Here is an 18917-nt window from a genome sequence, read left to right on the forward strand (position 1 = left end):
TGTTTGTCTTTCTCCTTCTGGGATATTTCACTCAGAATGATCTTTTCTAGATCCCACCATTTGCCTGCAAATTTCATGATTTCCTCCTTTTTGATTGCTGAATAGTATTCCATTGTATAAAAATACCACAATTTCTGTACCCATTCCACCGTTGATGGACATCTGGGTTGTTTCCAGGTTCTGGCTATTACAAATAGAGCTGCTATAAACATGGTTGAGCAAGTGTCCTTTTTGTGTACTTGAACAAACTTTAGGTATATACCTAGCAGTGGTATAGCTGGGTCTGGAGGAAGCACTATTCCTATTTGTCTTAGAAAGTGCCAGATAGCTTTCCAGAGTGGTTGTACCAGTTTACATTCCCACCAGCAGTGGAGGAGGGTTCCCCTTTCTCCACAACCTCTCCAGCATGTGTTATCGCTTGAGTTTTTCATCTTGGCCATTCTGATGGGTGTAAGGTGATATCTCAGGGTCGTTTTGATTTGCATTTCCCTGATGGCTAATGAGGATGAGCATTTCTTTGTTTTTCTGCCATTCGATATTCCTCTGTCAAGAATTCTCTGTTTAGCTCTGTTCCCCATTTTTTAATTGGATTACTTGGATTGCTGCTTTTCAGCTTCTTTAGTTCTTTGTATATACTAGATATTAGTCCTCTGTCAGATAAAGGGTTAGTGAAGATTCTTTCCCAATCTGTAGGCAGTCGTTTTGTTTTGATGACGGTATCCTTTGCTTTACAGAAACTTTTCAGTTTCATGAGGTCCCATTTATTGATTGTTGCTCTTAGAGCTTGTGCTGTTGGTGTTCTGTTCAGGAAGTTGTCTCCTGTGCTAATGAGTTCTAGGCTGTTCCCCACTTTTTTTTCCAATTGATTTAGGGTATCTGGTTTTATGTTGAGGTCCTTGATCCACTTTGACTTTAGTTTTGTGCAGGGTGATAAATATGGATCTATTTTCATTTTTCTGCATGTAGACATCCAGTTGGTCCAGCACCATTTGTTGAAGATGCTGTCTTTTTTCCATTCAATGGAATTGGCTTCTTTGTCGAATATCGAGTATTCATAGGTGTGTGGATTTATTTCTGGGTCTTCTATGCGGTTCCATTGATCCTCCTTTCTGTTTCTATGCCAATACCATGCAGTTTTTATTACTGTTGCCCTGTAGTACAGCTTGAGATCAGGAATGGAGATACCTCCAGATGATCTGTTGTCGTACAGGATTGTTTTGGAGATTCTGGGTTTTTTGTTTCTCCATATGAAGCTGAGAATCTTTTTTTCAAGGTCTGTAAAGAATTGAGTTGGTATTTTGATGGGAATTGCATTGAATCTGTAGATTGCTTTTGGCAGGATGGCCATTTTCACAATGTTAATCCTACCAATCCATGAGCACGGGAGATCTTTCCATCTTCTGATATCTTCTTCGATTTCTTTCTTCAGAGACTTGAAGTTTTTCTCAAACAGGTCTTTCACTTGCTTGTCTTTAAGTGTTTCTTTGCCATTCAATATTCCTCTGTTGAGAATTCTCTGTTTAGCTTTGTACTCATTTTTAAAATTGGATTACTTGGTTTCCTGGTGTTTAACTTTTTTAGTTCTTTATATATACTGGATATTCACCTTCTGTCAGATGGAGGGTGGGTGAGTATCTTTTCCCAGTCCGTAGGCTGTCATTTTGTTCTGTTGACAGTGTCCTTTTCTTTACAGAAGCTTTTCAACTTAATGAGGTCTAATTTATTGATTGTTGTTCTTAGAGCCTGTGCTGTTGATGGTCTGTTCAGGAATTTGTTTCCTGTGCCAATGAGTTCAAGGCTCATCCCCACATTTTCTTTTAACAGATTTAGTGAGTCTGGTTTTATGTTGAGGTCTTTGATCCACTTGCATTTTAGTTTTGTGCAGGATGAAAAATATGGATCTTTTTGCATTTTCTACATGTAGACATCCACTTAGACCAACTCCATTTGTTGAAGATGTTGTCTTTTTTTCATTGTATGGTTTTGCCTTCTTTGTCAAAGATCAGGTTTCCATAGGTGTGTGGGTTTATTTCTAGATCTTCAATTCAATTCCACTGATCTACCAGTTTCTGTGCCAGTACCATGCCATTTTTATCACTGTTGCTCTATAGTACAGCTTGAAACAGGGATGAAGATGCCTCCAGAATTTGCAGGCAAATAGACAGAACCAGAAAAGATCATCCTGAGTGAGGTAACCCAGAAGCAGAAAGACACACATGGTATATACTCACTTGTAAGTGGATATAAGCCATATAATATAGGATACACATACTAAAATCTACAGTCCTAAAGAAGCTAAACAACAAGGAGGGCTTAATCCTCAGTTAAAAGGGCAAACAGGATGTACATAAGAAGTAGAAGACAGGTAATAATACAGGAGCCTCCCACAGAGGGTTTCTGAAAGGCTCTACACAGCACGGTATCAAAGCAGATGCTGAGACTCATTGCCAAACTTTGGGCAGAGTACAGGGAATCTTATGAAAGAAGTGAGAGATAGAAAGACCTAGAGCTCCACAAGGAGACCAACAGAGCCAAAAACTCTCAGCTCAGGGGGTCCTGCAGAGATTGATGAATCAACCAAATTCCATGTGTGGAGAGAACCTAGACCCCCTGCTCAGTGTAACCCATGGGCAGCTCAGTCTCCATGGGGGTGTCCTAGTAAGAGGAGCAGGGGCAGTCTCTGGCATGAACTCAGTTGCCTGCTCTTTTATCACCTCTCCCTGGTAAGATGGCCTAATTAGGCCACAGAGAAAGAGAGTCCAGACAGACCTGATGAGCCCTGATTTGCGAGGGTCAGATAGGGGAGGAAGACCTCCCTGTCAGTGGACTAGGGGAGGTACATAGCTGGGGAAGTGAGAGAATGGGTGGGACCAGGAGGAGATGAGGGAGGGGGGCCACAGCCAGGATACAAAGTGAATAAATTGTAAATAATAATAATAATAATGGAAAAAAGAGTATGCTTTCTGGGTCAATTTCTATAGAATTGTCACACTGTTTTCCCAAATGTGCCACTTTGCATTCCCACCAGCAGTGCAATGGCAGTTCCTGTTGCTTCATATTCTATCAAGAATTTGATATCAGTGTTTTGCATTTTAGCCATTTGTATACTGCTCTCTCCATATTAAATTGCAATTTCTTCATGGCAAATAATATCTTTTTTCCATCTTAATATCTTTTTTGGTTAAGTGTCTACTCATATCTTTTGCCCCCTCTTTTTTCCTTTGGTTTTTTCAAGACAGGGTTTCTCTGTGTAGCCTTGGCTATCCTGGACTCACTTTGTAGATCAGGCTGGTCTCAAACTCATAGAGATCTACCTACTTCTGCCTCCCTAAGTGCTGAGATTAAAGGTGTACACCACCATGCCTGGCTTTTTACCCATTTTTTAATTTGATTCTTTCCCAATTGTTAAGTTTAGACGTTTAGACGTTTACCTGTTTCTTAATTGGGTTATCTGTTTTGTTCTTTGGTTTCAAATCTTTAGTTTCAAATATCTTTTGGATAAAGGTAGTTTTTAAGACTTGTGTCATGTGTTTTTCAAAATATTTCTCCTAAATCTTTTTTTTATTTGTTTTGGGGTTTTGTTTTGTTTTCTAAGACAGGGTATTTCTGTGTAGCCCTGGCTCTCCTGGTTCACCATGTAGACCAAAGATCAGCCTGCCTCTGCTTCCTGAGTGTTGGGATTAAAGATAAGCATCACCAGGTCCTGCATTCACAGCTTTTTAAAAGTTCACTTAATTGAGGGACATCTGGGTTGTTTCCAGATTCTGGCTATCATGAATAAAGCTGCTACAAACATGGTTGAGCAAAGGTCCTTGTTGTATATTTGTGCATATTTTTGATATATGTCTAGAAGTGGTATAGCTGCATCCTGAGGTAACACTATTTCTAATTTTCTGAGAAAGCACCAGATTTCTTTCCAAAGTAATTATAAAAGTTTAAATTCCCACCAGCAATGGAGGAGGGGTCCCCTTTCTTCACATCCTCTCCAGTATGTGTAGTCACTTGAGTTTTTGATGTTAGCCATTCTAATGAGTGTAAGGTGAAATCTCAGGGTCATTTTGATTTGCATTTCCCTGATGACTAAGGATGTTGACCATTTCTTTAAGTGTTTCTCTGTCCTTCAATATTGCTCTATTGAGAATTCTCTGTTTAGCTCTGTACCCCATTTTTTTTAAATTGGGTTACTTGATTTTTTGGTGTTTAACTTTTTGAGTTCTTTAAATATTCCAGATATTAGTCCTTTGTTAGATAATAGGGTTAGCGTAAGATCCTTTCCAGTCTGTAGGCTGTTGTTTTGTTCTGATGACAATGTCCTTTGCTTTACAGAAACTTTTCAGTTTCATGAGGTCTCATTTATTGATTCAGTGCACATGGGGAGGGGCATGGGAAGAGAAGAGGGAAGGAGGGTGAGACTGGGCAGAGATGAGGGATGGAGCTAAAGCTCGGATACAAAGTGAATAAATTGTGATTAATAAAAAATAAATAATTTTTTAAAGGTCACTGTTTTCTGAAGAGATTTTTAACTTATTTTTTATTTTAATTTTTATTAATTATATTTTATTCACTTTGTATCCTCCTATAAACCCCTCCCACCTCCCCTCCCAGTCCCACCCTTACTCCCCCTTCTCCACACATGCCCTTTCCCAAGTCCACTGATAGGGAAGGTCTTCTTCTCCTTCCATATCTTAGTCTATCAGGTCTCATCAGGAGTGGCTGCATTGTCTTCCTCTCTGGCCTGGTAAGGCTGTTCCCCCCTCAGGGGGAGGTGATCAAACACTAGGCTAATCAGTTCATGTCAGAGACAGCCCCTGTTCCCATTACTGTGGAACCCACTTGGACACTGAACTGTCATGGGCTACATCTGTGCAGGGGTTCTAGGTTATCTCCATGCCTGGCACTTGGTTGGAGTATGAGTCTCTGGGAAGTTGCCTGTGTTCAAATTTTTCTGGTTCTGTTGCTCTCATTGTGGAACGCCTGTCCTCTCCAGATCTTACTATTTCCCACTTCTTTCATAAGATTCCCTGCACTCTGCCCAAAGGTTGGCCATAAGTCTCAGTGTCTGCTTTGATAGTCTGCAGGGCAGAGCCTTTCAGAGACCCTCTGTGGGAGGCTCTTAAGGAAATACAACTTAACACTTTTTTCTCAGGTTATACTTCTGGTTTTCTATCTAAAGCTCCTTATAAAGGCCAAGTTGTCTAGAGATTTACTGTGTTGTCTCATGGGATTTTTATAGTTTTGTGTTTAAGGTTTGATCTTAGACCACTTTTGAGTTAATTCAGTGGAAGGCATAAAGTCTGTGTCTTGATGTACATGTCTGCATGTAGATGCCCAGTTGTTCTACCATCATGTTTGAAAAGAACTATAATTTTTCTGTTGGGTTGACTTTTCTCTTTTGTCAATTACCAGTTGACTCTGTTTTTAGGTCTATTTCTATTCTCTGTGTTCTATTTCACTAATCTGTGTCTGCTACTTCACCAGTACAATACTATTTTAACTACTGTAGCTTTATAGTAAAATCTGAATCAAAGAATGACAATTCTCCAACTTTGTTTTTATTCCACAATATCATATTTGATATTCTATATCTGTTACGTTTCTATTTAAATGTTGGACTCTTTTTGATAATATCTACAAAGTAACTTCCTAGTATTTTGATGAGGACTGCATTTGATCTATAGGTTAAGTTTTGAAAAAGTGACATTTTTACAATATTAAGTTCTTTTACATGAACATGAGATATTATTCTATTCAGAAATTTTTCTTACATCAAATTTTTGGTGGAGGAGGAGGATATGATGGTTACAATGAGGGAGGACATTTTGGTGGAGGTAACTATGGTGGTAGTGGAAACAACAATGACTTTGGAAATTATAGTGGACAACAGCAATCAAATTATGGACCCATGAAGGGGGGCGGTTTTGTTGGAAGAAGCTCAGGCAGTTTATATGGTGGTGGCTATGGATCTGGTGGTGGAAGTGGTGGATATGCTGGCAGAAAGTGTAAAAAAAAATAACAGGAAAGGCTACAGTTCTTAGCAGGAGAGAGAGTAAGGAGTTGTCAGGAAAGCTGCAAGTTACTTTGAGACAGTTGTCCCAAATGCATTAAAGGAACTATAAAATCTGCCACAGGAGGAACAATGATACATAGTCAGAAAAGTTACTGCAGCTTAAACAGGAAACCCTTCTTCAGGACTGTAACAGCCACGTTTGCAAAAAAAATGCAGCTATTGTGTCAATTAGATGTAAATTCCTGAGGTCTTTTATCCGCTGTAGGTTTTGCTTTTCATTACATCAGGTATATTATGCTGTAGATTGTGGTATTGGTACCAGGAATAAAAAAAAATTAAGGAATTTTTAACTTTTCAAAAAAATTTTAGTGGTTCATTACTGACATGTAAGAATTTGACTTCTACACATTAGACTTTAACTGTGAAACATTACGTTAATTGTTATTTAGTTCCCAGAATAACTGCTGAATTATGGTGCTGAGAATGGACAGCCTTTACTTGTTCTTGGTAAACAACAAAGGGGGTAACATCTGGTTTTTTCATTATTGTGATATATGGGATTTCTTATAGAAATTTTAACTGAAAAAATGCCCTTGACCCATATTGGGTGTAAGTTTTTCATCATCATGAAAGGATGTGAAATTTTATCTAAGATATTTTCTACATCTATTACTAGGACTGGCTCTTCTTTAGCTTATTGACATAAGATAGATTAAACTGATTAATTTTTATGTTAATCCAGCTGTACATATCAAAGATAAATCCTTCCTGGTTGTTGTCTCAGTCTATTTTCTCTTATTGTAATAAAATAACTATAGCTAGAAAATTTATTTTAATCCCAGTTACAGTGGTCTTTAAGAGGAAAATAAGTGACAACAAATGCTAATTAGGATGTGGGGGAAAAGACTATTGATGGAGGTGTAAACTTTAACAGTTGCTGTAGAAATCAGCATGTATGTTCCTCAATAAAGCTACAAATGGATCTCTTCCATGACATGACTATACCATTCCTGGGTGTATGCCCAAAAGACTCTATACTTTGTGACAGAAATATCTGTGCAACTATTTCCATTGATGACTCCTTCACAATCATTAGAAAACCGGATGGCCTGCACACTGTGTTAGCTGCTTTTATTTGACTTGACAGAAGCTAGATCTATTTGGGAAGAGGAACATCAATTGAGAAAATGCTTCCAATCAGACTGGCCTATGAGCAAGCCTGTAGGGTAATTTTTTAGATTAACCATGATGTAAATGGACCCATTTTATGACAGGGCAGTACTACTCTCCTGATCAGGTTGTCCTGAAATTTGCAAGCTAATGGATGGAACTAGAAAATTGCATCCTGAATGAGGTAACCCAGAACCAGAAAGACACGCATGGTATGTATTCACTTATAAGTAGATATTAGCCATATAATACAGGATAAACATAATAAAATCCACAGGCCTAAAATAGCTATATAACAAGAAGTACTCATGGGAGGATGGTTAATTCTCATTCAGAAGGACAAAGAGAATACATACCAGGAGGAGTTGAAGAGAGGGAACAGGATGAGAGCCTACCATAGATGCCCTCTTGATGATCATGAAGGTCACACAGACACCCTAAGCATAGGCTATTAACATCATTCTTGGCTGTCCACCAGAAGTACACAACACTCTATAGCTGAAGACATCCCATACCTTGGTTACATGACACAATCAAATCAAGCTGGAACTTAACAGGAAGCTCCCTCTCTATTGGCTAACATATACTGTGTCAGAAAATCCGATGCAGGCTGCCGGGGGAGAAAACTCATTAATACAAAACTCATCAATACTTCCACCCATACGTGGTGTCCTACCATGCCACCTCTCCACCAAGACATGTCCACTGGTGTGATAGTGGATGAGGGTTATGAGGGCAACTAACGACTCTGTGATAAATTTGAGACCTGTTCCACAGAAGGAAATGTATGCCTGATGCTATAAGCTTAGTTAAAAAGAAACTCATGGAGTTTTCCCATTTTGTTTTGCTAAATGAACATGACATCAAACCACTTCCTAAATTATTTATACTTATACTACACACATGGTAGTCTCAGCCTTGATTAGAGAAACTTCTTTTTATAATGGATAGCAGTGAATGAAGAAGACTCAAGGCTAAGAATAAGTGTCTGTTGAGTACTCAGGCCTAAACAATACCACTTCTTCTAAGACTCAGGGAATATCATGATCCAAGCATAGAAAGAATATAAGAACCAGATGATAAGGAGAAGGGCTGTGAAATGCTACCTTCTGGGCATGACACAGTCATTGCAGTTGTGAACTCAAAGCAACTGCAGTTGCCTGCACTGGAGCTGCACAAGACTGAGTCCGTCAATTGTCAGTAGTGAGGGAGAGAGGTACACGGGGCTCACTGTTCCCTGGGAAAATATTGGAGATTAACAGAGGCTCAGGGAGTGGAGTTGTTATCTCCACTTGTGTGAACACTGATGAGCTCACTGTGCTCCAGGGGATAATTCAATATCCATGGTCACATGGACAGCCCTGGCTATCATTTGTTTCACAGATCCATAATCTATAACTATGGAACATATAGTTGCTAGTTTTATTTTAAACAAAGGTATTATTTACTAATTTGAGAATAAACAAAAAGTTTTAAGGCATATTATTTCCTGAAATTTATTATTTTCTAGCTTTTAAAAATAAAATTTAGCAAGTCCACTGATAGGGGGGACCTCCTCCCCATTCATCTGAGGAAAGGGGCACAGTGGAGATGAGGGAGGGAGGGAGGGACTGGGAGGGAATGAGGGATCGGGACACGGCTGGAATACAGAGTTAATAAAATGTAACTGATAAAAAAAATAATAATTAAAAAAGAATGAAAAAAATAAAATAAAATTTAGCTGCATCATTGTCCCTTACCTCTCCTTCTCCAACCCCTCCCTTACCTTGCTTCCTTCCAAAATCATCAGCTTTTCTTTAGTTGTTATCATTACATATAAACTCTTAAATATGTCAATGCAACCTACATGTTATATGTGTATATGATTTCAGGGCTAACCACTTCATCTTTGATCACCAAGTAGGCGCCTCATCCCAGGAAAGGAATATTTCTCATCCTCTCGCAGCAATCACCACTTACCTATATTTCTTTGTCTGGATGAGACCTATAAGATTTCTCCTTCCATGTAGCATGGGTATTGATGTGCTAACTCTTCGGATTTCATTTCTTTATCTTCCTTTGTCTGTTCTCTAACTCGGCTTCCCATCTTTATGTATATACAAACTTCTGCCCGTTAAACTCTGCCTCTGTTAATATTTCTTTCAAGGTAGATGTTCTAGAAACAAATTCCTCAATTTTTATTTGTTAAAGAGTCTATTTCTCCTTTTTTTTAAAAAAAAAAAAGATAATTTCATGGGCTACAGCAGTCCAACTTGTGGGTTTTATTTCATCGATCCTAAGTCTCTAATAAAGTATGTACTGTTCCCTAATGAAGTAGATGAAGAATGAGAAGGAAAATAACTTTCCTTACAGTCATTTTGTGGTTGGCTGTGTGTTAACCCCAGTTCTATCATAAGGCACTCTTTTCCTAATGGCCAAAATGACTGTCTTTACTGTTTCATCTCCATTTTACTTTTCTCAAAGCAGTCTGAAATACTTTACAGCTGTCTGTCCCATTCTAATATATCTGTGGAGTTTTGCATGTAAAAAGTATGATGATTACAAACAGGGGTATGGGAGGATATAGAAATGTTGATTCTTACCATGAAACCAATGCGTAGTACTCTGAATTAGATACAAATAAGATTCTGAAGCCTATTAAGAAAACAGATCAGTTTATTTTAAAGATTATGGAATTGAGAAAGAGTTACTGATTTGGTCTCTATTACTTAGATACTTCTAGTATGGAACAGGTCTAGCTCCCTAGCATTTTCTCTCTAGAAACTGGAAAACTAGTGGCTTCAAAGAGAAAAGGATGGATGTGATATTTATAGAGGCTGGGCTAAGCTAAATGCCCATGTTAGAATTCATAAGAATCATTTACTGGTTGTAGTGAGTGAAGTTAGAACAAAAAGAAATCCTTGTATTGTTGGATGATATACTCATCTCATATACTCATACTTGTAGGATATAATCATACTTGTAGGAAATGTGATAAATCTAATAATGATCTGATCTATGCTGTTGTGTGCCCTCACAAGGGATATGACAATTGCTTACTAAGCAGAAGTTCTAAAGGATGCCTTCTGTGACCAGAAATGAAGTAGAAGAAAGGATTTTGAGCGTTGGCTCTCTAAGTCATCTTTATGTTATGGTCATTTTGAGGAAAAGAAAACTTTAGTTGATTCTTTACGTCACACTGTAAAATTTAATTCCTGACACATTAATTATAAGTTTAAAACAAACAAAAATCATAAAAGATGGAGCAAAAATAAAAGATACCTATGTATTACTTTAGGGGGAACTTACTAAGCATGAAAACTGAGGGCAGTGGCCATATAGGTTTAACTACATAAAAGGAAAGCTTTCATACTCTGTGATCCAACACTATCATTTCTTTTTTTTTCTTTTTATTCATATAAGTTTTCTTTTTTTATTTAATTTTATTTTTTATTATTAGTTACATTTTATTAACTCTGTATCCCAGCTGTATCCCACTCCCTCATTCCCTCCCAGTCCCACCCTCTCTCCCTCAGCTCCTCCCTGCCCCTTTCCAAGTCCACTGACTGGGGAGGACCTCCTCCCCTTTCATCTGACCCTGTTTTATCAGGTATCTTCAGGACTGGCTGCAAAGTCCTCCTCTGTGGCCTAGCAGGACTGCTCCTCCCTTGGGAGATGGGAGGCTAAAGCGCCTGACATTGAGTTCCTGTCAGAAATAGTCCCTGCTCCCCTTACTATGGGAAACCAATTGCTTACTGAGCTACCACGGGTTTCATCCGAGCAGAGGTTCTAGGTTATATCCATACATGGTCCTTGGTTGAATGTCAGTCTCAGAAAAGACCCCTGTGCCCAGATATATTTGGTCCTTGTGGAGCTCCTATCCTTTCCAAGTCATACTAACTCCCCTTCTTTCATACAATTCCCTGCACCTCTGCCGAAGGTTTGGTTATGGGTCCCAGCATCTCCTTTGAAACACTGCTAGGTAGATGCCTTCTGCGGTAGACTCCTGTCATACGTCCAATGCATATCCCATTTGTCTTTCTAAGTGAGGATTGATCATCTTACCCCGCAATACTACCATTTCTAATGACACATTTTTTAAATTTTTTGTTAAGTCTATAAAACATACACATGTGAAAACATTATATCATTGTTTATAATTATAATAAAAATTAAAAAACCTAAATCCCATCAAAGATGGTTAATTAAATGCCTCCATATTAAAAACAACAATGTAGTTAGGAATAGTAGAGAGACAAGACAGGTAAACATAATCAAAATATATTGTGTGCATATATGAAAATGCCATGGTAAAAACCATTGTGTATATTTTATATATGCTAAGAAAACATTTTTAAAATAAAGCAAAAATTGGTTGAAAGTAAATTTGAAAAACTATTAATGAACTTAATGTAGAAATATAAGTATTTAGATAGAAAAAGGAAAACTAAAGATGCTTCTTAGTGGTAGAATGCCTAGTGTGTTCAGGGCACTGGGTTTGATCACCAGCACTACAAAAATGAACGGCTGGACCATCTCCCCAATTTTATCACATTGTGTCTTGTTTCTAGGGGAGGTGGGAGAGTCTAAAGGACCTCACTAGGTAGCAACTCCAGAAAAGACAACCTATTCCTAGCACTGAACTTTGTATTTGTTAGCCTAGAAAATCTAGTAGGGACATTGTTGTCCTGTGGCAGAATAACTCTAAACTGGGTACTGTGTATGTAATTATGTATTTAGGCACTAATGTATGGATACTTTAGGAACCTTCTGCAGTAGTAGGTTTCCATATGACTCTTTGAAAAGGTATTTACTGTTAGTTACTTCTCCCCATACTCCATTCCCTACATTGCCCCCTCATCCCCCCACTCCATTTAACCCTTCCTGTTCCATTATTGCCCTTTACCCCATTATACCACAGTATTCTATCTCCTTTCCCTTGAAAGCTCCACCCCCTTTCTAATTTCATAATCTGTATAGATATTCCCAATGAAACACACATATCTGAAGGCTCAAAATTAATATCCATTGTGTGGAATGTAGTGGCACACACCTTTAAGTGTAGCACTTGGGAGGCAAAGTACTTCTGTGAGTTCAAGGCCAGCCAGGCCTACATAGGAAGTTCTAGACCAACCATGGTTACATAGAGAGACCCTGCTGTCTCCAAAAACAAAAACAAAACCAATAGCAACAACTAACATCCGCAAATCAAAGGGGGAAAACCCATGACATTTGCCTTTCTGGGTCTGAGTTACCACACTCAGGATGTTTGTTTACTCAAAAGTGTCATAATTTTGCTTTTAACAGCTGGATAGTAATTATTTTGTTCTTTAAACACCCCCACACTTTCATTATCTGTTGATCAGTTGCTGGACATCTAGGCTGTTTCCATTTCTTGGCTGGCACACTGAGTCTAATGTGTGTTTGCCCATAAGCGTATGGTGTAGGACCATCCCCTGTAACATGGTAGGCCTACCAGGGGCCATACCCTTAAAGAAAACTGAGCTTCCCTGACACTTCCAGGTTCCATTTTTTCCTGGCTTGGTCTTCTACAGGTGTTGCATGGGCGGCCACAGCTACAATGAGTTCATGAGTACAGCTGTATAGCTGTCATGTTCAGGCTCATGTTCACCTCTGGCTCTTACAGTCTTTTCATAGTCTCCTACAATGGAACCTGAGTGTTATGGGAAAGGGGAAATATGTTTGATAGTTGTCTTAGTTAGGGTTACCATTGCTGTGATAGAACACTGTGACCAAAAGCAAGATGGGGAAGAAAGGGTTAATTTGGCTTATGTATCTACATTGTTGTTCATCATCAAAGGAAGTCAGGGCAGGAATTCAAGTAGGGCAGGAACCTGGAAGCAGGAGCTGATGCAGAGGTCATGGAGGGATGCTGCTTACTGGCTTGCTCAGCTTGCTCTCTTATAGAACTCCAAGACTATCAGACCAGGGATGACACCACCCAAAATAGGCTGAGCACTAATTGAGAAAATATCCTCCAGGCTTGCCTACAGCCCAGTCTTATAGAGGCATTTTCTCAGTTGAGACTCCCTTCTCTCAGATAACTACAGCTTGTGTTAAGTTGACATAAAATTGGCCAGTACAATAGTTTATGGCCGAGCACTCCACTAACACTTGTTCCCTGCACTTTGAGCAGGTAAAAGCAGTTCCTACTTTTACCACCATCCACTATACAAAGATACTTCTCTGACGGAGTCTAAAGGCTGCAGTCATCTATGGTTAAAGAGATGGCAATTTAGAGAGCAGTGTGATACTATGTCCATTTATAAAAACAAATAGTAGCTAGGTTTACCCATGGAGCTATGACCTCCTCAACTGTAGACCCTTGGAAAGATTTTAGTAGAAATCATTTGTTTAAATTCCTTTTCCAAAGTACATGACTGTAAATCTCAACACTTGGGGGGGCTAAAGCAAGAGGATTTCTCTGAGTTCTGAGTTCAAGGCAACTCTGGGACATAAGTGAATTCCAGGCTAGACAGGGTTGCATAGTAACACCTCCTGTGCAAAAACAAACAAACAAATGGAACTTCTCCCCTTTCCCTTTTATCACTTGTACATTTAAGGAGAGCTTGTTTTCTTGAAATGAACAAACAAACAAAGAAAAAAGGAAAAGAAAAGGAAACATGTCTGTTCCTAGGTATGGTGGAGGAGAAAGGTAAAAGGGAGAGCATAGGTAGAGACAGGGACCACTTGGAGAGTCCAGAGTATAGAGGTCCCTGAGCGGAACCATGGGTGGGGAGGTAAGAAGAGGGGAGAAAAGGAGACCAGGTTCAACAGCCAGGAGTCCCAAAGATACAAAAAGAGCAGGCATCCAAAATGGTTGGATTATCTTCAGAAGAGCAGCTCAGCCCCCTGGGATAGAGAATTCAGGGTAGGATGCAGGGTATGCCAGGACGACGCTGTTACAGGTGGGGACTGAGGAATGTAGGGATGTAGGCCAGGTCCAATTTGATACATTCAATAGGCACCCCAGCCATTTGTCCTCAGTTTGAAAACTAACAGACTTTCATTTAGTATTATTCTATCCAACTTGTAAGTTCTATGATGATGGTATTCTGGCACTATTTACTGTGCTACTTTCCATGGGGATGCTCAGAAAAGACCAGCTGACTGGTAATGGCCAGACTGTCTCAGAATCTAGTCAATAACCCTATCCCTTAACTAGTTGAAATGGCCAAAAAGTAGACCAGGGGTAAACCACATTAGCTATGAGGGCAGGGCAGCTACATCAGCTTCCATCCTACTACCCTTCCTTATGAGGCTGGGGTGGCTAACTGGCCAGTTGGTAGCTTGCTGGTGAGGCTGGGCCCTTTCTGTGTAAACCCTTCCTTAAACAGCTTTCTTATTTGAGAACAAGGCACTTCTCAGGTTATGTAGTTGCCTCTTCCCCTGTCAGAACCTCTATGCACATTCTCAAGGATGCTTAATGCCCTTTGGAAAAGCAACGTAAAAGAGTGATGTGTGACCCATGACTGTGTCCCGGCACTCAGGAGACTGAGGCAGATGGGTTGCAGTTCAAGACCAACCTAGACGACACATTTAAAATCAGAGTACAAAGGACCAGAAGAAAAAGGGGGATATAAAAAGAGAAATTCATGATCTTCAGTTATACCACTGAACCCAAAACAGCTTCTGCACACTTCACACAATTCCTACTGCTACACATTTTGGGGAGGAAACCTAAACAGACTTTCATTTTTTCTTTTAAAGGACATATGCAGCTCTGGGGCCACACTTAAGATCTTCCGGGTTAAATACTCTTATTAGCTTCCTGTAAAACCTGATCTCATAGGTGAAGATCGTTCTAGACTCTTACAAAAATCAAGTTAGATAATACACATGACCTGTAAACTGTAGAATATAGAAATGCTCCTAAGAACACTGAGAGCAGTTTAATGCTGTGCAATACTGGCTCTGTAGCAATTTGGAACAGAGTTTAAACACCTGTGTCTAAAGAAAGTTAGATTCATCCAAAGAAAGAAGAAACCTCAACTCTTATGAATAAAAATGACTGAGACCTAAACTATGTCTGTCTAGAGAATTATTGTTCCCTAATGCCACCTAACTGTATTAGAGATGCATTTGGCTTTCTGAGCTCTCCTATTTATTAAAACTGCTTTCCTTAAAAACAATACGTGAGAAGACACTTCTGATCCCACTTCCAATGAAACTGTTGATGTTTCCTTTAGAGCACCTATTAAGGTATGGTAAATAGCTGTGGGAGTGCATGTGGCCTCCACATGAACGTATTCTGGCTGCACAGTTCTAATAACTAACAAATTAAATCACAATAAGTGACTAAAAAGTAAACTACTGCTGCTCTGCTCCTTCCTTTCTAGTATCTGCATCTGAAACCTAGCATCACAGATTCACCTGAACGCATGTCTGTACAACCTCGGGGGTTGCAGAATTAAAGGAATGCCATCCTGATGTGGTTGGCTTGTGCATTTCTGTGTATTTCATCTGTACACAGGAATACCCTTTCTCTTACTTCCAACTAAAGTGGGAAATTTGTGTTGTTGTTTTTTTCTCAAGGGAGGAATCCTTCATATATTTTTTGCAGTCTCAATAATCAGCAAACAGATGGGAGAAACTTGATAGTTGGCCGGTAGATAGGGACCTGGCTTAAAACCTGACCCATGGCTATGGTATGACCTTAAATTTGCAGTGCTTTGAGGTTCCATTTTATTGGCATATATATATATATATATATATATACATAGAATAGCCTTTTTATATCTACTAATTTAATCTTCCATCTTCTATTTCTAATAGGTCCTGTTAAAAACAAGAAAAAAGGTAAGTTGAGCTTCCTAATTTTATTAAATTGTCACATCTTTTTTAGTTAGAAAAAAATGAACAAGATAGCATTTTGCATTAATTTCTCTCAACATTGGTTGTCCATTACTTTATTCATTTACTTGAGTGTTGCACTTTATGAAGAGCAAGAATTAGTTCTTCAGTAATGAGCCACAGAAGATAAAATTGACTCAAGCAAAACATACACGTTCTCTTTCTTGGATTTATTATCATTATTATCATTATTTTATTCCTTTTATCCTCCCCTTCCCCATGTACTGGGGATCAAACCCAGGGTCTTTGACCTAAGAATATTAGGCAAAAGCTCTACCACTACATTATACTCCAAGCCAATATTTTGGTTCTTCTTTCTTATTCCTTTTTACGTGTCTGTTTCCAGTTCATATTTATCTTGTTCCTTGTGCTGTCCACTGCCTTCTTTTTTCTTCTTTCATCCTCCTTTATCATATCAGTTATCAGGTATGAATGAAGACCCAAGATCAGTTATAGAGAAAAGAAACACTACCTATGGAAAGGTACATTGGTTCTTTGCTTCAGTTTCCCAGATGATCAAAGATAATACCACTTCTTTGAAAATTCAACATCATTTTCTCTGTGATATATATATATATGTATATATATATATATGTGTGTGTGTGTGTGTGTGTGTGTGTGTGTGTGTGTGTGTTACTGTGTTACTCTGTTCCTTTCATGTTTTTAAAGTAGATGCTATTTGGAGCGATTCACTGTGCCGTCCTTGGTTTCTAAGTCCACACTGCATGTAACAAGGGACTAGCCAAGGGCACATGGAGGGCTTGCTTGTTTGCCTAAGAAAGAGTGTTCAAAGAAAAAGCAGTGAGTAAGGAGCAGGCAAATAGAATTCACATCTTTGCACTAAAAAGAACCAACTGTGAAATCAGCTTATGTACCTGTTTGTTTCTGGGTTCTAACATTAAAGGAAGACAAAGAAAATGTAAAACTAGTGAGTTTCACTTTTAAAATCCTCCTTTTTTTCCCCTCTATCTGTATGATACTGGGAACTACCCAGGGCTTTAAATGTGCTATTCACATGCTGGTATTGGACTACATCACTGGTGGTCTTTTACTTTCTTTGAATGAAACATAGTCTCACTTAACCTTGAGCTCATTCTGTAGCCAAAGCTAACCTTGAATTTAGTGATCTGTCTGCCTAAGCCTCCCAAGTAGTTTGGATTATGGACCTTAAAATTCCTTACCAGGGCTGCAGAGATAGCTCAACTGTTAAGAGCGCCTACTGCTCTTATAAAGGACTTGGGTGTCATTTGCAGCATCTCCTTGACGGCTCACAACCCTTTGGAACTCCAATTCCAGGAGATCCAAGGCCTTCTTCTGTCCTCCTCAGGTACAAGGCGTGCATGTAATGTATATACACACATACATGTAGGCAAAACACTTAGACACATAAAATAAAATAAATAAATGTAAATAGTTTTTAAGTAATTTTTGTCTGTTTAGATTTATGGAGCTTTCTAGAGCATTCCAAACTGCCTTAAAAGGCTAACTACAGAGGTTGCCTGCTAGTCCTCTGAGCACAAGGTACTCTACTACTTCAGGTACCCTTAGCTATTTATCAGACTTGTGCTCCTTACTGAAAAAAAAAAAAAAAAAAGCTGAACAAACGCCCAGCCTTCAGACGACCTGACTTGAGTGAAGTTAGTAAAGAACAGAGAACTGGAGTGAGCTCAGAATCTTTGTGCAGTTTCCTGGGTATTTACCCCAGGATATTCCATCTCTTAAAGAAGTTAATTTGAGTTTCGAGTATTCAGTTCTTGACTCTTGTAACAAGATAGAAATTATAACTGACATCATTGCCTAGCATTGCTACCGTGTGTATAGAACATTATTGGAAAGAAAATGCACATAAGCCTTAAACAGCTACTTTATTTAAAACTGATTTAGAAGCCATTTAAGATGGATTTTTTTTTTTTTTGGACAAAATGAATAGGCACATACTTGAAGCGGTAAATTGAAAAATTTAATTTTCACCCTTTGGTGGAATTTTCCTACTCATACAGATCTTCCTCTCTCTCCCCATTACACGTCTTCCTTCCCTCCACCCCCAGACTCCCTTTACTCACTTGCTTTCCATTGTTCTCTCAACATTTGGGACTTAGCTGAAAGGCTTAGGAAAATGCACCTTTGATGAAATTTTGGCTTTGAAATTATCTGATTATGCTTTTATCTAAGACTACACAGGGTAACTTTCTCAGTACAAACGTTGCTAGGCTTTTGTGTCATGAAGTATTCTGTCAGAGTTAGGGAATCTAAAGAAGGAATTCGATCTCTTGGTCCAGAGGTCACTTTCTGCATAGCCTTCCCTGGCCCTAACTTTCTATAAGAATGCAACTATGAGGGGCTTCCTTGTCCAAGTGTGGAGGAGCAAGGAGGGCCAGCTTCAGAAGCTGACTCCAGTAGATGCCTTCTAACATACCCTCTGTTTATACTGCTATTGTTATTCTTTTGGACTGAAGGAGGCTCTGAATGTAATTCTTCTAAAATTACATGAGGAGATTACAAGGGACACGCGTTGTTGGAGCTGAAGTTTGTGCTACCCACAGAACACTCTCTAGTTGCAAAATCCCTGTGAGGCCTGAGAATGCTGGACCCCACAGGAGCCAACTTCTATAGCTATATGTCAACTTCTTTGTCTATTCCAACTGGAAAATGAGGGAGACACACACCTTACATCCAGGCTGGAGAAGTTTTCCAACTAACATTAGTTCAGTATTTCTTGTGAAATCTGTCTCAGAAAGAGACAGAAAGGTCAAGCTCCTTGTTTCCCAGATGGAGAAACTAAGGTTCAGAATGCCTCTGTGGCAAGGCTGGGGTTTACATCCTTATCTCTGGAGTCCAGGTCCCATGTTCTTTCCACTACACTAACTAGAATTGAAATCTGGGTGCT

General features: G+C 39.0%; 1 protein-coding gene across 7 annotated transcripts in view; it reads left to right on the top strand.

Annotated features, from left to right (window-relative positions):
- Nucleotides 1–18917, top strand: part of Eda (ectodysplasin A) — a 433691-nt gene that overhangs the window by 401135 nt on the left and 13639 nt on the right. For all 7 annotated transcript variants that reach the window (XM_060374392.1, XM_060374386.1, XM_060374390.1 and 4 more), the window contains exon 3: nucleotides 15953–15976. In XM_060374392.1, the coding sequence (XP_060230375.1) occupies nucleotides 15953–15976 (24 nt within the window). The remainder of the gene's footprint in view (nucleotides 1–15952; nucleotides 15977–18917) is intronic.

This window comes from Meriones unguiculatus, chromosome X, assembly GCF_030254825.1.
Source record: "Meriones unguiculatus strain TT.TT164.6M chromosome X, Bangor_MerUng_6.1, whole genome shotgun sequence".
In the NCBI taxonomy this organism is placed as follows: Eukaryota; Metazoa; Chordata; class Mammalia; order Rodentia; family Muridae; genus Meriones; species Meriones unguiculatus.